Source organism: Hemicordylus capensis, chromosome 1 (assembly GCF_027244095.1).
Source record: "Hemicordylus capensis ecotype Gifberg chromosome 1, rHemCap1.1.pri, whole genome shotgun sequence".
Lineage (NCBI taxonomy): Eukaryota > Metazoa > Chordata > Lepidosauria > Squamata > Cordylidae > Hemicordylus > Hemicordylus capensis.
The window spans coordinates 366,439,375-366,462,776 of NC_069657.1; the positions used below are offsets into that span (position 1 = coordinate 366,439,375).

At 41.7% G+C, this 23,402-nt stretch overlaps 1 protein-coding gene across 8 annotated transcripts in view; it reads left to right on the top strand.

Moving 5' to 3' along the window:
* The window catches only part of ARID1B (AT-rich interaction domain 1B), a 676,179-nt gene that overhangs the window by 524,321 nt on the left and 128,456 nt on the right, over positions 1-23,402 (top strand). For all 8 annotated transcript variants that reach the window (XM_053293734.1, XM_053293751.1, XM_053293741.1 and 5 more), the window contains one exon: positions 15,527-15,706. In XM_053293734.1, coding sequence (XP_053149709.1) covers positions 15,527-15,706 — 180 coding nt within the window. The remainder of the gene's footprint in view (positions 1-15,526; positions 15,707-23,402) is intronic.

The window sequence follows — 23,402 nt, forward strand, 5'->3', positions numbered from 1 at the left end:
TTAATGCACAGATAGATGTGTGTGATAAAAGTTACTATAAATTGAATGCCTAATTCAGTGGGATCTTCTAGATTTTTTTCCAATTGGTGCTTTATTATGGGCCAGATTGCACAATCCTCTCTCCAACCTCCCATGGCTGGGCAAGCTAATTGAGACGGTGGTGGCCTCTCAGCTCCAGGCGGTCTTGGAGGGAACTGATTATCTAGACCCATTTCAAACATGTTTTCAGGCGGGCTATAGGGTGGAGACTGCCTTGGTCGGCCTGATGGATGATTTCCAATTGGAAATTGACAGAGGAAGTATGGTTCTGTTGGTCCTTTTGGATCTCTCGGCGGCTTTCGATACTATCAACCATAGTATCCTTCTGGAACTTCTGAGAGTGTTGGGGGTGGGAGGCACTGTTTTACTGTGGTTCCGCTCCTACCTCTTGGACAGATTCCAGATGGTGTCGATTGGAGACTGTTGCTCTTTGAGATCTGAGCTTAAGTATGGCGTCCCTCAAGGCTCCACACTTTCTCCAATGCTATTTAACATCTACATGAAACCGCTGGGAGAGATCATCAGGGGATTTGAAGCCGGGTGTTACCAGTACACTGATGACACCCAGAACTACTTCTCCATGCCAGCTTCTTCAGGAGCTGGCATACCCTCTCTAAATGCCTGCCTGGAAGCAGTAATGGGCTGGATGAGGGAGAATAAACTGAAGCTGAATTCAGATAAGACAGAGATACTTATTGTGTGGGGTCAGAACTCCAGAGACGATCTTGATCTACCTGTTCTAGATGGGGTCACACTTCCCCAAAAGGAACAGGTTCGCAGTCTGGGAGTACTTCTGGATCCACACCTCTCCTTGGTTTCTCAGGTTGAGGCGTTGGCCAGGGGTGCTTTCTGTCAGCTTCGGCTGATACACCAGCTGCGCCCATTTCTTGAGATCAGTGACCTCAAAACAGTGGTACATTTGTTGGTAACCTCCAGACTAGACTTGACTTTTGTAATGCGCTCTACGTGGGGCTGCCTTTGTACATAGTCCGGAAACTTCAGTTGGTTCAGAATGCAGCAGCCAGGCTGGTCTCTGAGTCATATCGGAGAGACCACATTACTCCTCTGCTGATGGAGCTTCACTGACTGCCAATAGGTTTCCGGGCAAAATACAAAGTGCTAGTTATAACTTATAAAGCCCTAAACAGCTTAGGCCCTGGGTATTTAAGAGAGCATCTTCTTCACTATGAGCCACGCCGCTCATTGAGGTCAGCAGAGGAAGTCTGTTTCCAGCTACCACCAACTCGTTTGGTGGCTACACAGAGACGGGCCTTCTCGATCGCTGCCCCAAGATTGTGGAATGCGCTCCCTGCTGAGATACGATCCTCCCCATCTCTGGCAATTTTTAAAAAACACCTGAAAACCCATCTTTTCACCCAAGCTTTCCCAGCTTTAAAAAACTGTCTGTTTTTAATTTTATGGCTGTTTTTGAATTGTTGCATTGTTTTAACTTTTATATGTGTTTTAATTGTTTTTATGTTAACCGCCCATAGACGAAAGTTTGGGCGGTATAGAAGTTAAACAAACAAATAAATAAATAAGCAAATTTATTTATAATATTCATAAATACTTATTATAATACTCATAATACTTATTTATCCATACTCATAAAAATGAACAAGAACACATTTGCCTTCTCCACCCACCTAGCACACATGCCTCAACTGATGTCCCAAGACATCCATGTGAAGGCAAAACATTCTAACAACAGCCTATATAAGTAAAATCCCATGCATCTTGGCCCAGAGTGCTTGGCTGATTACTGGATTTTATTTAGAGGGGTTCCATTACAACCACGGATATGGAAACTATGAATATCGAGGCATTGCAGCAATGGGAAATTAGGGGTTAGGTTCCCAGTTGAGGAAAGTCATCCAAAAAGCATCATTTTTTGCTTGGGAATCATAGGGGTAAGCTGTCTCACATACTTAGCTGCTCCCCCTGAGTTGCACTGGTGGTGCAACTCAATGGTGTCCGGAAATGACCTGCACAGTCATTTCTGGCCACCTCCAACCCACAGATACACGAGGTTGATGTGTTTCCCCCCATTTTTTCCACGTATGCTGAGGTCGAGTGTCTTTTATCCAACTGTGGTTACACAAATCCGTAGATAGAGAATCCGCAGATATTGAGGTCCTCCTGTATGTGCAATCATAGCAACAGCATTAGGAGATGAGTCCATAATTCAGAGACAGAGCACCTGCTTTGCATGCAGAAAGTCCCAAGTTAAATCCCTGGCATTTCTAAATAGCGTTGTGAAAGACCCCTGTCTGAAACCCTTGTGAGCCAAATGCTAGTCAGGGTAAACAAAACTGAGCTGGATGGGTCAATGATTTAACTCATTATAAGGAAACTTAATATGTACGTATGATTTACAGTCTGTATTTGACCAGGGATCCAAACATCTAGAATTAGCTCACTAGCCAACCGTTATTTGTTCTTGCCACCAACCACTTTTGTTTCCCCAAATCCTTTCTTGGCTCATAAGCTGAGGACTTAGGAGGGAAGTGGGTCTTCTCCCATTTGCACTAGGATATGAAGCTTTTTCAGATGGCAACTTTATCATGACTTTACTTTGGGAGGGTGGGTGTGCTTTTATGTTTTGTTTTATAACAAATCATAAAATATTACTAAATAGAATACAACAGTGTCCTCTTCTCCAGAAGGTCAGGGGCACTTGCCACTGGCGAGCTGACCAGTAGATTTGTGGATGCCTGTATTTGACAGTTGATGGCATAAATTCAGCCATACCATTCCAGTAGAGTTTCATAACGTATTACATGTTGTCAGTAATATGGAGATATCTGAGACTTTTACAATACCTATTTACAAAACCTCTTGCAATGAAGTATCTCTGACTTCAAAAGAGCACAGTGCCCCTATAATGATGATGTAATAACTTTATAACTAAATCAATGAGGAGGAATTATAATTGAAATTTTCTTTTCAGCATCACGGGTGGTCCCATAGAAACCAAGAGAAACTGATAAAAGTTTAAGAGCATAAACCTCTGGGAAATTCTCCTGCACCAGCCCTATTGAAATGAGTGGGCTCTGCACAAGAGTACAGATGTGCCCCCTCAATCACTGCCAAAGATAAACTAGGGTTTCAGACTTTGACGCCTGGATGCTGGTACACATCCCTCCATACACTCTTAGCTGAACAGCTATTATAATGTTACATTATTTTTGTAGGTATCAAAGATGATCTTGCAATAAGAATTACATCTTAAATTGACAGCCTTATCAGAGAATTAATGAAAAGCTGGGTTTTCCCAATTTTCTAAGAAAACATCCTCACAACCTGTCTGTTTGGCAGACAGTGAGTGCTCTCCTTGGTTTGAAATAAGTATGCCCTTTTCCAACATATTCAGATTAAAATAGTAGATAGGGAACAGCTAAAAACACAGCATATAATGGAAACATTAAATGGTCTCGTGCTGTTACTCTGGCATGTACTATAATGAAGGGGATGCTTTTAAAGCCTTTATTTATTAAGGCAAATGTATATGGGTCAGAATTAATTAAACAAACTTTTAATTGTTCTCCCTTTATAATTTTCACAGCAGTATGTAGTTAAATATTCATGGTAATGCTGATGATATGCTGAAGGTCTGGAATAGGTCTGGAGTTTCAAAATCAACACAGGTTATTTAACCCTTTTCATCTGATGCACCATCAGAGACTCGCTCAGTGAAATCCCAGAGCTCTGGAATAACTAGAAGAAAGTAATGAGGATTTAATTAGTCCTTGAGATGTGTTGAAATAGGACCACTGAGAACTTTTTTTTTCTCTTTGGACATGGATTGCAAGTAGAATTGATGCCATTGCAGTTGCTGTGATGTGCTGGAAAATATATTCCATTGCTGGAGGCAGTTTCATGGCACTGTTCTGTGCCTGTCAGATCTGCATGGAAGGTACCCATCATAAGAGCTTCCGAAAAGCCCTAGTCTTTGCCACCCTTTGCCAATATCCTACTTTTCATCATTTCTCCTCTAGGGTTCCCCCCCTTCCCATCATTTATGTGCTGCATCTTGTGATAGTTTTTCATCTTGCTTTGTTTCTTAGCATTTCCAGGGGGTCAGAGGAAGGAGGGGTACAGTAGTGTGTTCTGAAAAAAATGTATTGCAAAGAGTCACAGTGGGTAACAAATTGCAGCCTTATAGAATCCAGGTGTTGAGCTGAGAAAAACCTTGATCTGTTTGACACAGCTGCATGTAAGCATTATCTCAAAATCAAGTTCTTATTTAGTATTAGATCTTCACAGAAGCGATATTTATCAGTAGCTGCAATGTAGTAAATTTGAATGGCTTTTTGGCAGTGTAGATTGTTATCCAGCAAGAAGCAGAAACAGATGGGATGTGATCAGGCATTTTGATGTTCTCTTTGTGCTTTCCTGCAGACACATACTAAACAGCAAACTGAATTCCTGTAACTACAAGCTCTTGATTTACTTATTCCTCTTAACATTCTTCTCTTCCATCATCTATATCCTGTCACTTCATCATCCATTTATTTTCATTCAATGAAACACAAACATATTTATCTCTTTGGAAGTCATATATACCACTTAGGGAATTTTCCCTCATATTTCCTACTCAGATACTATTATGGCTTAATATTGACATTTGATAAAGTGTCTCGTATTCCTGACATCTATCTGCCATTTTTAAGTGAAAGGCAGAGAGAAAAAACATAATAAAATTGCAACTAAAAAATCACTACTGTTTGTTTTTAGATCTTAAAAGGATGTCCTCTTGCTCACCCCCCAGTTTTTCTTGTAGTTGGGGATTTGGAATCTAATCCAAAGCCCAATCAAGATAATAAAATTGCATCACTTTCATTTTTATTATACATTGATTTTGCTTATTTATATTCTCCTTTTTCTGCCATCCAAAAAATACAGTAATATAAATAAAATACATTTTAAAAACACAAGCTAGGACTAATAAAAGAGAGAATAGTTTGAAGAAGATGCTTCCACATGGCAAGAAAATGGGAAAGTATGCATAGAGACTGGGCTGGTTCAAACATGCATGATATCTGCAGCAAACATCACATGCAGTACTTCACCCCACATCATAGCAAGCTCCGTTCTTTCCAGTGATGTCAGTGTACACATACATCTATAAGAAATTGAGGCCCAGTTAAATGAATATGTACATCATGGTTATTTGATACTTGGTCCCTATTTATGCATTACAGGAATAACGTAGATGTTGCATTCCCCAATGCAGGTCTACAGTGCTGGGAAACAAAGAGGCAGACCCACATTTAAACATTGATTGATTGATTGATTGATTGATTGATTGATTGATTGATTAAGTGCCATCAACTCTTAGCAACCAGATAGATAGATTCTCTCAAGGATGATCTATCTTCAACTTGGCCTTTAAGGTCTCTCAGTGGTGCATTCATTGGGAGGGCTGGCAGGTTGCCTGGGGTTGGAGACATCCATAGAGTGTCACAGGAAAAACCATTGTCTGAACGATTTAAACATGCCACAACTTTATTAAAACAACATAAATACAGCAAGCTCATACTGGTGTAGTACTTACAATTCTTTCTTAAATGCTGCTAATGTATGTTGGAGCTGATAGCTATCTATGTTGATAGCATTAGTCCTCTGAACTCAGTTTATTTCTTTTCCTAATCTATTTTCTTTCTGGGGTGAAGAGTTTCTTCAACTGCTGATATCACATTTGCTTTTGGTGCAAGCAATTGGGGTCAAACAGGACAACTTCCAGGGCTGAACATGCTTCTAGATTCTAGTGCAGGTTAGTTGTGGACCACAACTGGATGCTGGGAGAATGCAGATATGGTGCATGGTACTGATAGCACATTCTCTTGGCAGATCATTTGTGGGATGCTGTGGACAATGTCACAGTTCATTAGGCAGAAATCCATCAGGTGCATCTGCAGCAATAGACTGAGTGGATTGTTAACCTTTTGAATTTTTTCCAGGAAATTTATTATAGCTGGCAGCATTTTGAGAAACCACTGTGCCTTATAGAGATGAATCAGGCAGAATTCATTAGGTGCAACTCTAACAAGTGATCAGGAAGCTGCACTTTGACCCATCACTCCCAGCCCAATGTCAGTCTGAAAGACCAAGGCAGAGTGCTGATACATGGAGCCTAATCTATAAAGACAGCATAATAGAAAAAAACTGTACCAAGTATTTGCTGCTTACATGGCGTGGAATTTGAGGTGACCACTTCAACTCGCAATTTCCATGCTTTTAGATCATGAATGAAAATTGTAAGCACCTTAACTCTCATCTTAAACTGAATTTTTAAATATATTTTAATAGGATCTCTAGTTTAAAAGATTGCCCTAATGGTTTTTGGTCTAGTTTCACAAAGCATGTCAAGGGCATGGAGTTAATTTTCTTATGCTGCAGCGTTTAATGTGATGTCAGAGTGCCAAACCAGCTCTATTCTTGGAGAATCCCATTGCCAGTTTCAGCATCTGATGGATGTCAGTTTCAGATTGAATTTGAATATGAGGCATATTATCCTTCCCAGCCAGCTTCATCTTTAGACTGAGCTGATTAGTTTTGGCATGTGCTAAATATACAGCAGCAATGCCTTTTTGCAAGAAGTGAAAGGGGCAGGGTATATCTGAGAAGAGAAGAAGCCTCCCTCATAAACTGCTTAGTGGCAGAAGATAGGCTTGAACTAAATAATCATGTCAGCAAAATCAAAACCTAAAATCAAGTCTCTGGACAAATATTGTCATCTAGCAGCTGGCTAGTGCCCCTTTTCCTTGGTGATGTTAGATGTAGTTATATTCTTGAAGATGAATTTTTATTTACTTTAGCTAAAACAGGGATTCTTCCATTGTTACTGAAGCTCAGGAAAAGGGATTGAATTATATTTCTGGCTGTATGCAATTGCTAACAATAAGATACCTCAGCAGAAACATTTCTACACATCTTTGTTATATAGTATCTGAAATCTCAGCCCTTAGGCTTTCATACAGAAATAGGTCAGAGAACCATTCATTGGTGAAGGATTTGACAAAGTGACAGTGGATGTTCCCGTCACCAGTCTTGGAATAAAGCTTACTGAATTTGGTCCCTGTCTCTGGGACAGGTTTCCCTCAAAATCTTTGCTTCCTCTAGGCTGGCTGTTGGTAAGCATTTTAACTCAAACAGGTGTTGCCTGGGTTGATCGTCCTTGGGAAGACTTCCTTAAACCACTTACCTTAAATCTACAATCACTGATTTAATTTTATATCAACATATATAGGAGATCAATATAACAGAATCTTTATTTTAAAAGAATGCCAAAGGATCACAACCAGTATTCCCTGTAATAGTGATTCCCAGACATTGACAAGCTCCCATCATTCCCAGCTGCAGTGGCCTTTGGATGGGATTTATGGGAGTAGTAGTCCATAACATCTGGGAATCCCTGTTACAGGGAACACTGAGCACAAACCGTAATAATACATATCCTTTAATTTTGAAGCAATTCAGCCAGCGCTGAGGAGGACAAGGGTTCCCCACAGCACAGTCACATGAGGAAGAATGTATATTTTGGTGACAAAGAAAAGAGAACTTGGCTTGCAGAAAGTGTCATAAGATATTCCCTGGGATAGTCAGGATCAGAAGGCATACAGCATCCTTGTCTCTCCAGTTAGTGGATGCATTGGCTCTTCTATGACCAATACTGATTCTACCTATGAGACATGAGAGTGATCATATGCTCTGAGGAGGCAAAGCAGCCAGCAAGGTTGGTCCAGGGCAAAACTGTGAAACATGCAGGGAAAAACAGCTCAGCACCTCAAGGAATTTGGAAGATCTTTAGCATGACTGTAATAATGTTGAGATGCCACACATAACTCTCTCATGTGCACTCCAGGTTAGGAGAGTAGGATCAGTATTGAAAAATGACTGTCAGGATCTCTCCAGCTAAAGATTGCTCTGTACCATTGAAATTAATCTGACATTTATGTCAAAGGGGTTCACCTGGAGTGACCACTGACCTCAGTGCTCCAAAGGCACTGTTATAATGAAAGAATTCAGCGAATTCATCAATTCCACAAAGTTTCCTCTTGTCCTCAACATCTATATACTGCCACTGAGAGAGACTGTCAGACTATTTAGAGTGCAGTGCTATCAATATGGTGTTGACAGAGTTGGGTGTTTTGTTTTTCAAGGATGAGTTCCCTGAACACAATTATTCAATTGTGCTGCATGAGGATGAGTACATTCAGTCAGGAAGGTGCTCATCCATCCCATTCTGAACATCTGCATTATGTACTTGCCACCCAAGAGGATGGGGACTTGAGCACTTTTGCTTCTATCAGATTTCTAGAACATTCGTGCCTAGGCATTTGAGCCTGCAAATCCATGTTCCCAAATATGTATCTATAGGAGATAGATCGTAGTTGTTACAGGTAAACAGCTCGTTTTAAATTTTACTAGTTTCATTTGCACAGCATGACAGTCCACTCCACATGAGATTCAGATAGTAGGCTAAAGGTTCCATGGCCTATCACTTACTTGCTTCTTTCCTTGTTTTGACAAATGCCACAAATGTCTTTGCTTCGGTGCCCCTCCTGCGTCACTTTACAATGTATATCAGATTGTATTAGGCGAGATTTACATATGGAAAGGTTGAGGTTTTTTTCCCAGGCTACCATCTGGGTATCTGTCTAATCCTTCCCCCGATTCCAATTTATCAATGATAGATGGTATTAATTTCAAGGCTAGACAGGAAGGGGGTAAAGAAAGGGAAGGAGATATATTTAAACATCATTGCCTGCCATCCACAGATGAGATTTTTGTCGTATCAGAGAAGGAATTGGGAGAGAGATTCAGCCACTTAACTTAATAGCACAGCTGGTGGAACACTAGGGGGTCTGGGTTAAAGCTTTAGCTAGGTCATTATTTTCTGTCTTCACCAAACAATTCAGTTTGTTAAGAGAAATGGGCAAACAAACATGAAAGAGAATATTCAGAATTTAAACACAGAGGATTAAAAAATCTATAAGAAATTAAACATCTCTCTCCAGTTACTAGAAACTTGGCACCTTGGAGAGAAAGTGAATTGGCAATAACAGCCTTTACACTAGTAGGCAAATTTGCTGAGGGTTGCGTGACTGTTATTTCATGCAAACAGATAGACATCTTTTGCTGAACTGGTGTGAAGAAACATGTCAGTCACTCTGTACATAACAGCAGATGCAAACATGAAAATAAATCGGGCTGCCAAACAAAAAGTGTGTTCTGTGTTGTGGTAGCCCAGTGAACCTTCAGTGTTTTAGTAGCACCTAAAAGAGCTTGAAGTTTGTTTGTTAAGGAAACTGCTCAGCAAAATAAGCTTCATTTCTGTGACTGCTGTGGCAGAAAGGAAAAGATACAGGAGACCCTCTTTATCCACTGGGGTTCGTTCCCACCCATTTCCACGGATAACAAAACTGCTATAAAGGGAACTTAACTTTTTGCAGATTGCAGGGTTAAGTGTGCTGACAATGAAGTGTGCTGAAAGTGTGCTGAAAATAACAAGAAAAAGTGGGGGGGGGGTTAGAATTTTTATTTTTCCTTCAGAAAAGAGCCACAGAATGGCTCAGCACTACAAAAAGGTGGCAGGAAATGACATGAGAAGTAATTTCTGGCCACTTGAGAACTGCGGACAGGCAAAAATAGTCCCCGCCCCCATGAATAAAGAAACTAGGTCCCTATGACCCAACCACATATACAAGGGTGTAGCTGTAATTGAGTGGAAGAGTTCAAAGAACCCAGGGCCGCCAGCTTCAGTGGGGCAGCTCCACCCCTCCCTATTTTCTTCATTCTCTCCCTCACTCCAAGGGGCTGCTGGGGAGAGGGGTGAACATGAGCCTCTTCTCCCTAGCTATTGCCCCTGCACAGATATCCACAACTGTGGGTGCCGGTACCACAGATAACAAGGTTCATCTGTAGATAGTTCAGAAAACAGCAGGATTGTTTGTAAAATTAAATATGACAAATCAGGGCTTGCATTAACCTGGTTTATATTCTGCTTTCTCCCACCTGTATAATGCAGTATTTGACATTTTGGGACTGTACGATGATGTGTTAAAAGGCGCTAGTTAAGAGGGTGCCTCGCCTTCACTTTCCAATGTTTCTTTGATTCTGTTCCAATTGATTTTGTAATGTTTCTACCCATCAACTGAAAGAAATGCACTGCTAATGCAAACCTTTAAAGTAGTCGTTTGTTAATGGCTCATTCTGCTATAAATATCATATCATGCCCCCTTCTATGCTTAAGAGAGAAACTTCTTTGAAAGTTTAAAACCCTTTCATAACTGTCCTACCCATCTCCTGTTACATTTTAAATTGCCTTGTGTTTTTTGGCAGTAAGTGAAATAATCAAAGCAACCCTTAACAGATTATTATTATGTATTATTATTTATTTATTCGATTTCTATACTGCTCTTCTAAAAATGACTCAAGGCGGTTTACACAAAGAAATAATAAATAAGATGGCTCCCTGTCCCCAAAGGGCTCACAATCTAAAAGAAACATAAGATTGACACCAGCAAGAGTCACTGGAGGTACTGTGCTGGGGGTGGAGAGGGCCAGTTGAGCATTTACATGAAAGGTCGTTGGATCCTCAATTTCTTGCTTGCTAGAAGTCCTATTCCCATGTTATGTTCCGCACACTCACCATATTTACCTGATTAGAAGGCAACTCTGAATTTAAAACAGCCCCCTTACAAACACAGGTTAAATACAGAGAAGTCGTTATCACAACCATTTGTCCCAGGACTGGGGCGAAGGCAGGATCTGTCCGACATTCCCCCACACGCCTGCTTCTGTTGCCCTGCTCATCACGCCACCCTTCCACATGATCGCTGCTGCAGCGAGTGGCACAGTGAGAAAGAAGCCAAGGGAAGGAAACCCAGCCTCTGTGGTCAAAATGTCTGCTGGCAGCCTGGTTGTCCACATCTCCGGGGAGTGGGGTAGGAAGGCATCCTACCTCACTTTTTGCCCAGGTACTAAATCTGGGCTACCCTGTTAAGGAGCATTGGGATCAGGTCTCTATCCAGGCTAGGGCAGCTATACCTGGGTAGAGCTGGTCATGAGAATGACTGAAGTTGTACCTGTATTTAGGCAAAAAGTAGAGGTCTCTGAGTGGAAGACAGACCTCTCCCCAGTTTCTAATATGTTCATTTTCAAATATCTTGGAAATAACCTAGCCTTGGATTCAGGTGAATAGGGTATAATCTGTGTGCAGTATAGGCATGTACAAATCTGTACACACATATGATTATTCACACTTTATTTTCAACGCACATATAAGCCCTATTCAGATATTATGCCATACACATACAAGCTTTTGTATGAATGATTGTGCCTATGTTCATTTTAAAAGTGAACCTCAGTACAGGACCCCTGAAATGCATGATACAGATAAGAAGTGTACTGCTGTACCTGCATTCAATATAACAAGTGAACAATGGTACCTGTGTACAGACCTGTATTTGTGTACACTGTATACAGATTGTATGAGTGCTGAGCATAACTTATGAACAGGACTATAGCTCTGTCTGTACCCTGCATTTGAGGGGCTTGTTTTCAGGTTCACTTTTTAAATGAACACATATACAGTCATTCCCACAAAGAGATATGCATGTGTGCTGACATCTGTATAGACACACAACATTATAGGGCCTTTCACATGACCATATAGTGGTGGGTTGGAGGGGTTAGAGAGCTCCTACCCTAATATCCACAGATGATTATAATCTCTGTTTATGTCAGCAAACCCAGGAAACACACAAGTAAGCTGGTAAAGGTGTCCATTGCTGAATTTGGGAGCTGGAAGCATAGTGACTACCTTGAAGGCCTTGCAGGTCTTCCCGGCATTCTTTGCACTGCCAGTAGACTGGAAAGCCTTGTTGCATCAGCAGCTGCCCTCTGATTGGCCATGAAGGGGCAGGAGGCAGGCCATGAAATTAAAATATAAAATCATAACTGTGTGCTATGCAGAGTGGCATATTCACAGATAGCAGCTCCTGTAACCACAGCTCTCTATTGATTTCAGACATGATAGTTCCTGGTAGCTTCTAAAACAGGTAAATGGATCCTCACAGCCAGAAAAGCAAGGTAGAAGAGTTCTCCTCTCCTCCTACCTTGGTTAAGAGCAGGGTACAAAAGCTGGACTGCCCTGCTTTGTTTCAGGATGGTGACGGGGGCAGCTCCAGAGTAGTGGCATGGGTGGACAAGTGGCTTGCCCCCCACTCCTCTATTTCTGTTTCAGGAATGTAATATGTGCTACACAGCTTGCGTGCCCATTAGTGCACTTTGCCCATGTTCCCCTCCCCATTTTTCCCCCCTGGTTTCGCCACTGGATACTCATATTACAGACAACACCACTTTGTAACCCATGTGCTTACAGTTGGATACAGACCAGATTCCCATCACATGAAGGGGCCTTAGAAAAGAATCATCATATTGAAATAAATGGAAAATAGGCTATGTGAGAATAGTGTAGAACAAGTCGTTCTGCTTAAACTACTTGTTCTACATTATTCTCACATAGGATGATGTTACAGAAGCTGTTGATTGTAGGGACTTTCTTATAGGCTTGAGCCCTTTTGATTCCCTCTTAATACTTTGGTTGCATGGAGGATTTTTAATGTTACCTTAGCCACTTAACTACTGTTCTGTGTGTTGCTCCTGTGTAGGCTTAGGTAGTACAGTATTAAAATTTCCTAATCATGTGGCTGTGGATCAGTCACACAGGTACCGAACACAGAATCTGCACCCTACGAGAAAGGCATGACCCACATGCAGGAGCCACTTACATTAAAGCAGACCTACGTTGCTAGGTTTAAAGGGGCCCTAGGTTACACCAGCTAGACATTGTGAACTTCATACTTTTTACCTGCTTTACATTTTTTTTTCTTATTTTAGTTTGCTTAATCTTAGGGTCGCACAACTCCCAACTTTCTTTGTTTTGTTTTATTTCTTTGCTTTGTTTTATTAACATTTTGTTTAGTCTAGCAACTTGTCAGTGAAAAGTGTTAAATCTTACTAGATTTGTAAGAGACTGTGACTGAATCTGACAACCCAAATCACCTTTTGTATGTTCAAGTGCTTTGCTGTAGGAATCATTGCTTAGTGGGGAAATGTTTCTATCGTAGGATATTTTTTATTTTTATTTTATTATTTAATTTTGTTTTCCATTTCTACTCCAATTTCTAGTCTTCGCCATCTGCAACCCTGTCTCCCATGTGTACATTTCACTCCCACCCCTTTATCGTCTGATTTCTGAAAAATAAGCCATGGTATGTTTAAGTCTGAGATTGTGGTAAAATGTCAGTAAGTTTACATTCAGTACCCCAAAGAGATTAACCATTGGCAAGTAAAATTACCTCTCTTGATAGGGACAACAGTACAAATTTAGTATTTATTGGTGCCATTGGGGGAGAAGAAATTTATGTGTGGGAAACTCATGAACGTGTATTCTTCAGCAGTGAAAAAATGAAATGAAATATAACTAGCCTACTGTTCTGGATACTGCCTTATTGTCCCCAGACCCCCAAGGAGACGCGGAGTCCTTGTTGTGGTATAAACGGTCAATTCTTTATTGAGGTTTTGGTTACAGTAGTGGCAACTGGGATTGGCTATTACCCCCCATGCAGTGCAGTGCCTACTGGATCGGCCATGCAGTGGCTGCCCCCACCTAACAGACCGTGGCGATAGCACCTTGGCTCCAGGCCGCCCCTCTGCTCTGTAGCGGGGGTGCCCTTCTTCGCTGACCTAAGGTCAGGTTTAGCTCACAGAACAACACCCCACCGACGCTGCACATCCATACGGATAGGATGCCGCCTGCAGAGAGACAGGAGACAAGCCCCATCCCTGATCTGCCAAGCCTCAAGGGATGGGCTTGCTCCCCCTTCTCAACTTACATTTTACCTGAAGATGCCACACCTTTCTCTTTTTGGTTCCCCCACCGCACTGTACCTGCCGGACTTAGATAGTTCGCTAGCTAGCTAACTGGAGACCCCAGATATAGCCTGAGGCAAGCGAAAAAAGGTGCACACCACGGCCAATCAGGTGTAAACCCAAATAATTCCTGCCCGGCCCCCCCACAGGTGACCAGCATACGCCCCGGCGAGCGGCACCCTTAGGACAGTCCTCCTGTCAGCTGCATGGAGTTACAAGAATCAGCTCAGCACAGTCACCCTGCAGATTGCAGATCGAATCCATGCAAGTGGTTTTAAGAGCCCTCCCTCTATAAGCACTTTCATCAGCATCAAGGTGAAACTATTAAAGATGAGCACCCCAAAAAAACTTTAATAAATGAGAATAAAGAGTGTAAAACATCCGCTAATGGTCTCCTCCACCAAATTAAAGAATAAAATGCTATCGCTAAAAGCACCTCACTGTTAGTTAAGCTCTCTGAGCTGTTCAGGCAGATTGTTGTCTTAAATATGATCTTTGTGGCCAGCTGCTACAACCCAAGCAGCTGGGATGTCTCCTCAGCAATCAACAAGATGACAAGAATAAACATAGATTTTTTTGTGGAATTACCTCTGCGTCCAGGCGTCATATTTGACTGAATATTTATAACAAATGGCCATTTCCCCTAACAACACTGGTCAAGATCTTTGACTGGTTCTTCCTCCACCTGCACCAAGTTTACAAGACGCCGCTTGTGAAATCTGTCAAATGTTTTATGGCCTCAAATAATTATTGTCCTATTGATCTGTCTTCAGAGTATTTTCTTGTTTTCTCAGCTTATTTTATTTTAATACTTCAACTGAATCATCTTAGCATGATTCAACCATTTTTGCACATGTAGTAAAATCCAAACCATGTCATTCATGTTGTATTTACCATATTTATCCAAATAGAAGATGACTTTGAACTTTAAATACCCCCTTTAAAAATAGAGGTTAGATACACATTATACCTGTATTTACATGAAAGAAAGAATATTCTAAATTCAAGATGAGCCCCTGATTTCTAACATAAAATAATTTGAAAAAAAACTAGTCTTGGATTAATGTAAATATGGTACAAAAGGTTTTGGAATTGCAGGTCAGAATGCTTCCATAACACTTGGGTATCAGCTCCCCATATATAATGCCAAGCAACACAAACAAAATGTGGTCTTAAAGACTTTTGTTGACATATTTGTTAAATAACCTGAATAGACATAATTTTTAAAGTGGCCCAGTTTGTTGTTTTAGCAGCCATATGTGGACTGGATTTTGCAAGGAGAATTGTAGAGGAAGTGTAGAGGTGGTCATCAGACTATCTAATTCCCATTTCGTTTCCCCTTTTTCTTTTCTTTTTTTATATCAATCTGTCATTATTGAATATAAAGTGTATTTTTGTTCTATTTTATATTATGAAGGCTTCCTGTTTTATAACACACTATTATTACTACTACTAAAACAAAGTTTAAATGTATATTTTGAAATCTGTATTTGAAGCATGTATGTGAATGTTCTTAATATGTCCCTCTGTTTTGGTTTATTAGGCTTTATGACAAGCATTCAGAGAAATCCTCAGTTGTCTCAATATGCACCTCAGCAATCTGGACCCTCCATGTCACCACATCCTTCGCCTGGAGGCCAAATGCATTCTGGAATTGGTAGCTTTCCACAGAGCAATTCAAGTGGTACTTATGGAACTCAGATGAGCCAGTATGGGCCACAAGGTAAAATAATAAACATGTGAAGTGACCTGGTCTTAATAAATCTTTAATCAGTCTTATAGAAGATTGTTTATCTGGCAGAAAAAATAGTTGAACCCCCTCTCCCAAAAAGCCAAAGCCAAACCTAATTTCACATCTTTTTATTTATATATGCCTGAAATTTCCTTTGTTGAAGGAAATCAGGAACATTCTTAGTATATGGATTCTCTTTTTTTAATACTTGCTGATTAAAACCAAGAGGAAACTTTTATTAGCATTATTTCTGTATTTATTTATTTATTTACTTACTTACTGATTTACTTATGTATTTGATATATTTGTATACTGCCCAAAACCCAAGCCTCTGGGCGGTTTTTTTGTGGGTGAACCAAATGGCAAGTATGCATGAATGCTGATTGCTTGCACAGATCAGCACTAATATCTGCCTTGTTCAAAATATGGCTTCTGCTGATTGCCAAGAGTTGGTTTACCCTTGGATGGAAACAGGAGCAGCTCCCCCATTAGTACAGGTCCCCTGTCCCCACCATGATAATCACCTCACCTGAATGCTGCCACCACCCCTGCCTCAACTCTCTTGCTTCCACTCGTCACACCCACCTGTTCACTGACCGCACCCCTGCTTCCTATGCTGGCTGAGGCACCAGCCGATGCTCTTCCCCCTTGTGCTGGCCCCACTTGCTGCAGCACACTCCTGCTGATTGCTGATCACATGGTGTAAGACACCATGGAGAGTGCCTCAAGCAGCACCAACTGACCTCCCATCTGCACAAACCCCAACTCTCTCCCTCTCTCCTGTCTGTTTTCTCCAACACCAAAATTATCAAGAGAAAGCAGACAAGCTTAATGATTGGAGGAGAGAGATAGCTAGTGCCAACCTCTTCTCTTTGCTAGGTTAGCGACACAGCATCAAAGAAGAGAAGCCAGCACCAGTTCTTTCTCTCCTGCTGTCTTTCTCCTTCAACAAGCATCAGACATGTCAACTTTGTGGTGGACCTACCCTGGGTGGCTAGGAAATTAGAATAATTGATTATCAAGTGTCAACATCAATTTTCCAAACTTTTATTTCATTTAACTTTTATAATTGTGTCACCACAAGTCAGCATTACTCAGCCCATAGAAACATTGCCTAAACATCTTTGATCATGAAGTGTGCTTATCTCATCAGTGAGGGGTATCCAGTCAAGTGTGTGTTAGTATTATGATTTGTATTAGTTAGCTTAGTTTCTGCGCATCAGAAGTTGACAGTGATACAGCTGAACCCTCTAAATGTGCAGATCTCCACAGCTACTGCTGTGACTTTAAAAGAATAGCAAACTGTAAGAAGAGGTGTCTTTGAAGGAAGTTGCGTCTTTATTTCTAACACAGATGGTTCTATCTACTGCTAGTTCATTGGCAAATAACCCTTAATCTAATTGGACAAAGAAGCACCTTTACCATGATGGCTCTCTTATATTTAGCAGGGAGAGAACAACTGTTCCTATGCAGTCCAGCATAGCATCTCTCCAGTAGCTCTTGCTGGTGGCTCCTTTGTGGTTTGTTTGTTTTGTTTTTGATATTATGAGCCCTTTTGGAATAGAGAACCATGTTCTTGTAGCTTTCACTATATAATACAGTTGTATTACATGACACGGTTGTATCATTTTCATAACAAAATACCTTCCTTCAGAGTAGGCAAAAATCCTTTCTAATTTAGCTGATTATAGATTTGGTGTCTTTCTAACAGATCTCAACATTAGTTTCTGATCTAACTTTCACTCCCATGCTTCATCCCAGGGATGAAGTTGCAAGGCTTGTTAGTCACAGTTATCATACAATTTGCAAGTTATACTCTTCATCCATTTGCAGCATTATTTGGCAGGACTGACACAGGAACATCTCAGCTTTCAGGTTAACAATTCTCAAGTCATGGTCAGTTTTTTGAAGAACAAGGACAGTTTCAACTCAGAATTGAAAGACATGCCTTTAACATGTTGAGAATATAGATATGGAATTATCAGTCTTTGAACCATGTTGTTCATACATTCAGTTCCTGAAATTTTATCTCTTCATCACCCAAGGGGAAAAAAAAGACAGGCAACCAGTTGAGGAAGAGGCAATGCAACTTTATTAATAGTAGTAATAGTGATATTCGTATCCCAGGACTAGTAATTAGAGCCCCAGAATGAAGGGTGGTATATACATGTAAGTAATAAATGATGGAGCTATTCTCACGATCTGCAAAAATCGGGCTAGGAGAGCCAAGCCTGATTTTTGCAAATCGTGAGAACCACTGGGCTTGGCTGCGAGCCCGGTGGTTCTTGAGCGGGTAACACGCTCCTGTAGCCCTCCCCATATTTCGGGTTTGCGGAACGAGCGCTCCGCAAACCTGGGCTATCTGATCATGAGTAGCCATGGCGCAGCTCTGCACCACGTCTACTCATGAGTAGACCCCCAAGGGGAGGCAAAAAGCCACCTCCTGGCTCCGGGGGTCTCCCCAGTATGCCCTGCGCAATACAGGGGCTTCCGGGGGCCATGCAGCCCCCAGCCCCCACTGGCTCAGTCACGGAGCCGGCAATCGTGTGAGCAGCCAATCCGGCTGCCCAGGGCTCCTGAGCGATCGTCTTAGCCCGCTCTCCGCACAGTTTCGGCAAAAGCGGGTCTCACTGATCGTGAGACCCACCTCGATAAATATTCCTATTAAGCACATTCCAACATGTGAATGATTAACAGCCCCCATGAGGATGCTTCCAAAAATGCTTCATTGTAGCAATACTTGACAAGTCAGAAATTACATCAAAAATTATGTTGCCCAAGGGAGGGTCAGTATCTCAGTGGTAGAATACCACTTGCTTTGGAGGTCTCAGGTTCAATCCTGGCATCTCCAGGTAGGGTGGGGGTGGTGGAGTTCCTGAAATCCAGGGAGAGTTACTGCCAGACAATGTAGTCTGTACTGAGCTAGATGGACAATGGTGTAACTCAGTATAAGGCAGCTTTCTATGTTCATGCTTCAACCAAAACACACATTTTGCCTCTTAGCATTGCCAGGCATTAGGGATGTGGAATAGGCTTGGAAGAGATGGTGCTGTTATTTGGACCAATGTATATGGTAGGAGGCTGTTAAATGTTGAGTCTGCAGTGCTGAATGGACCAAAGGGAAGTACTTCTTAATGGACTCTGGATGAAGACTGTAATGCTTATATTGGCTGTCAGAGGCATAATTGAATGACTATAACAGTGATATGAAACCTTCACGTTTTCAGTGTTTCATATTGCAGTTTTATTGGCTCACCCACTGTGGATCTGCATATCATTCAAAATTATCTAAAATGTTAGATCCAAATGAACACAGTTTCCAATTAAAGTGCTTTTTATTGTTGCCAAATCTCAGCTAGGTGCTCTGTAAACTTTCCAAAATGTAATTTCTTACTAGCCACTTCCCTTATCTCCATAGCATATTAATGCTATGGAGATAAGGAGACAAACAAACAAAAATGATGTTGGGGGAGGGGGGGAGTAGGTTGTTCTTAATAGAAGCACTTACCTTTATCCCCACATATCAGTTTGTTTGTTTGTTTGTTTGTTTGTTTGTTTGTTTGTTTGTTTGTTTGTTTTCAAGCTCAGTTGATTGACAGTTCTGCAGCATAACATGGGTGGTGCAGACTAACCTGTGTGGTTAGGGTGCCATGGGATGTGGTGATGGCCACTAGCTTGAATGACTTTAGAAGGGGCTTAGACAGATTCAGGGAGGACAGGTCTATCAATGGCTACTAGTCTGGTGGCTGCAGGCCAACTCCAGCCTCAAAGGCAAGATGCCTCTAAATACCAGTTGAGGGGAACAACAAAAGGAGAGAGGGCAATGTCCTCATCTCTTGCCTGTGGTGTGGGTTTCTCTGAGATATCTGGTGGGCCACTGTGTGAGACAGGATGCTGGACTGGATGGGCCTTGGGCCTAATCCAGCAGGGCTGTTCTTATGTGGCACTGCAGAATATGTCAGCCATCTTCAATATCGTACTTGAAAACAAAAAGATACAAAAAGGTCCTGTTAACACTGTGGGACATATCAGCCATTGTCTTAAGTCCTTCTTAATTATTTGTGTGTCCTCTCTTTTATTTGTTTTTTCCTGTATATAAACATTAAAGATAACTTTTTATTTGGATAAGAGATGGAATTTTTTTCTTGGTCAGAACATAATGTAGTTCAGGATTTATTCTCATCCAAATGTCCCCCCCCCCATTCTGGTCTTTAGCATGCATGTCCTTTTGGTCTGGGCTGCATAGACCAGAATTATTTTATTTACTGGTATGTCATGTTTAAGTATCATTCTGTCAGTGGAACTCTTAGTGGGAATAAATGTGTGTGTCTGCAGACTTCATTCCAGATAAATTCATACCATGCTAGTTTCTAGGCAGACTTTAGTGCTTCTAAAGATATTGCCACAATGCAGACACCATGGCCAAAACATGTTGTGGCCATTAGAGTCATGCTTTGGGTTCACACCTTCTCCTTATCTCTTCCTTTTGTGTGTTCCTATTCCCTCCTGCTCAGCCGTAGCCATAGCTTCTTGTTGTGTCAAAACAGGGAGATTATGTTTTTCCGAGTGTGTGGGGAGTGCATTTTTCCGAGTGCGTGGTTTTTCCGCTTGCGTGGGGAGAGTGGGCTAAGCCCACTCTTCCTGCACACGAGCGGGGAGGGAGCCCTAGGCGGCCAGATCGGCCGCCCACACGATTGCCGGCTCCATGATGGAGCCAGCTGGGGCTGGGGAGTTCAGGGGCCGCGGGGCCCCTGGAAGCTCCAGTATGCCCTGTGCAGCACGCAGGGCATACTGGAGAGACCCCCGGAGCCGGGAGGCGGCTTTTCGCCTCCCCTCCGGGGATCTACTCACGAGTAGCTGCAGCGCGGAGCCACGCCGCAGCTACTCACGATCAGATAGCCCAGGTTTGCTGAGTGCTCGCTCCGCAAACCCAGGCTAAGGGGAGGGGTACTTGAGCGAGTTACTCACTCTAGAACCACCGGGCCCGCAGCCGAGCCCAGTGGTTCTCACGATCAGCAAAAATGGGGCTAGCAGAAGCTAGCCCTATTTTTGCTGATCATGAAAATAGCCCTAATGTTTGCTGCAAACCATAGTTTGCCTCCAAAACAGAATTAGAAAATACAGTTTGAAATGGGTTTTTAATTCTGAATTGGAAGCAAATTATCGTTTGCAGTAACCATAGTTTGCCTGATTTGGACATAAGAACAAAAATTATTATTGCAAGTTAGGAAGTGAGGGTATAGTGCACAAGGGGGAAATGAAGGGGGAGGAGAGAGTGCAAAACCCAGCCCCACTAGCCAAACAGTGCTTTGGCCATAATGCCTGAATTGGACCATTGCTTGTTTGCTTTTCCCAAGGCTCAAGCTGGATACCCAATCCATGGCTGAGTGGGGACAGAATGGAATGCTTGTACCCCACCATAATCAGGTTATTTCCAGCTGACTAAGATCCAGCCTGAATGAAGAAATATGGGTTGCACCCATTATTGTTTCTGTAACTGACCCTGAATATACCACTATTAACTCAAAAGGTTTGCACCTTCCTGCAAGCTCTCCTATCTGTCTGTCTGTCTGTCTCCTGATATGTGCATCTCTCAGTGGTGTATCCAATTTAAAACACAACAAATATAAAACAGATTAAAAACAATTAAAACAATTTCACAGAATAAAACGTTAGATACAAATAAAAACTAATTAAATAGTTTAGAATTAATTTCTGTTAAAAGCCTGAGAAAACAGTTGAGGGTCTTCCTAAAAGCAAACAGAGAAGGAGATACTCTTATTTTAACAGGGAGCATATTTCAAAGCCTCAGGACAGCCATAGAGAACACCTGGTCCCAAGTCTTTACCAAACGAACTGGCAGCAACCGTAGCCGGACCTCTCCAGATTATCTTTATTGGCAACAGGGTTTATGACAGAGAAGGCACTCTCTTAAGTACCCTGGACTCAATCCATTGAGGGCTTTATAGGTAATAACCAGCACTTTGTATTTCACTCACAAACATATCGGCAGCCAGTGCAGTTCTTTTAAAATCAGTGTTATATGGTCCCTTCAGGTTGTCCCAGAGACCAATGTGGCTGCCTCATTCTGTACCAATTGTAGTTTCTGGACTATGTACAAAGGCAGCCCCACCTAGAGTGCATTACAGTAGTGAAGCCTGGAGGTTATCAGCATATGCACCACACAGCATATGCACCACATAAGGTCATTTACTTCTAGAAATGGGCAAAGCTGACATATCAGCTGAAGCTGATAAAAAGCGTTCCTGGCCACTGCCTCAACCTGAGAAACCAGAGAGAGTTTTGGATCTAGGAGCACTCCCAAGCTATGTATCTGATCTTTCAGGGGGAGTGTAACCTCATCCAGAACAGGATTTAAATCATCTCTTGGGTTCTGAAACTGCCCCACCTGCCAGTCAGTACCTCCATCTTATTTGGATTCAACTTCAGTTTGTTGTTCTTCATCCAGCCCGTTACCACCACCAGGCAGGCATTTAGGGAAGTAATGCCATTTCCTGATGAAGTCAATATGAAGAAATAGATCTGGGTGTCATCAGCATATTGATAACACCCTGCATCAAACCTACTGACAGTCTCTCCCAGTGATTTAATTAATTGATTGATTGATTAATTAATTAAGCTGGTTTCAAGTTAAGGACTCACTTTCACATTTTTAGCATGAAATGTGTAGCACATGCTATGCGGGGGCTATTTTCATCCCCTTCCCTCTAAAGCTTATTGAGCTTTATCCCCTACTACCTGAGCAAAGAGGCACCTTTTTAAAGGGGCTATTCTCTTTATTTATTAGGGAGAGAGCAACTGGCCCTATCCATCCACAGCACAGCATTCCTCCAGTGGCCATTGCTGGTGTCTATCTTATGTTTCTTTTTTAGATCCTCACTTGGGGACAAGGAGCCGTTTTATCTAGCTCGCTAGCTAACTATCTTTTTATTTATTTCCATGTAGACTGCTTTGGGAACTTAGAGGGGGGAATTTAAATGATTTTGATTTTGATTTTGAAATGTACAAAACAAAACAAATTACAAAAAACAACAAATAAAACTCAGGGCAGGGCAGGAACAAACAAAGATAACACCTCAGGATCATTTTTTCACGTAATTCATTTAGAATATATGTAAATAAAATTATAAAATAAACATCATTTCCAACCTTTCAATGTTTTATATATGCAGGGGTTTTTTTTGGCAACCATAACATTTAGCAATAGCACTTAGCAATAGCAATAGCACTTACATTTATATACCGCTCTATAGCCGGAGCTCTCTAAGCGGTTTACAATGATTTAGCATATTGCCCCCAACATTCTGGGTACTCATTTTACCGACCTCGGAGGGATGGAAGGCTGAATCAACCTTGAGCCCCTGGTCAGGATCAAACTTGTAACCTTCTGGTTACAGGGCGGCAGTTTTACCACTGCGCCACCAGGGGCTCTGTTAGAAAGGGTAGCCAATTTAGAAAGGGTAGCCAATGTTCTAAAAAGAAACACCTATAATTTAGATGAGCAGAGGCTTTTAGCTGGGAAGAGAGCTTGTCCTGCACTAATGGGTCCCAAATTTTATCTAACCAACATTTAATTTTTGAAAGGTACTTCCTTTTCCATTCCTTAGTGATGCAAAAATTTTCTGCCAATAATAAAAGCATTATCAGTTCCCTTATAAAGTAGACA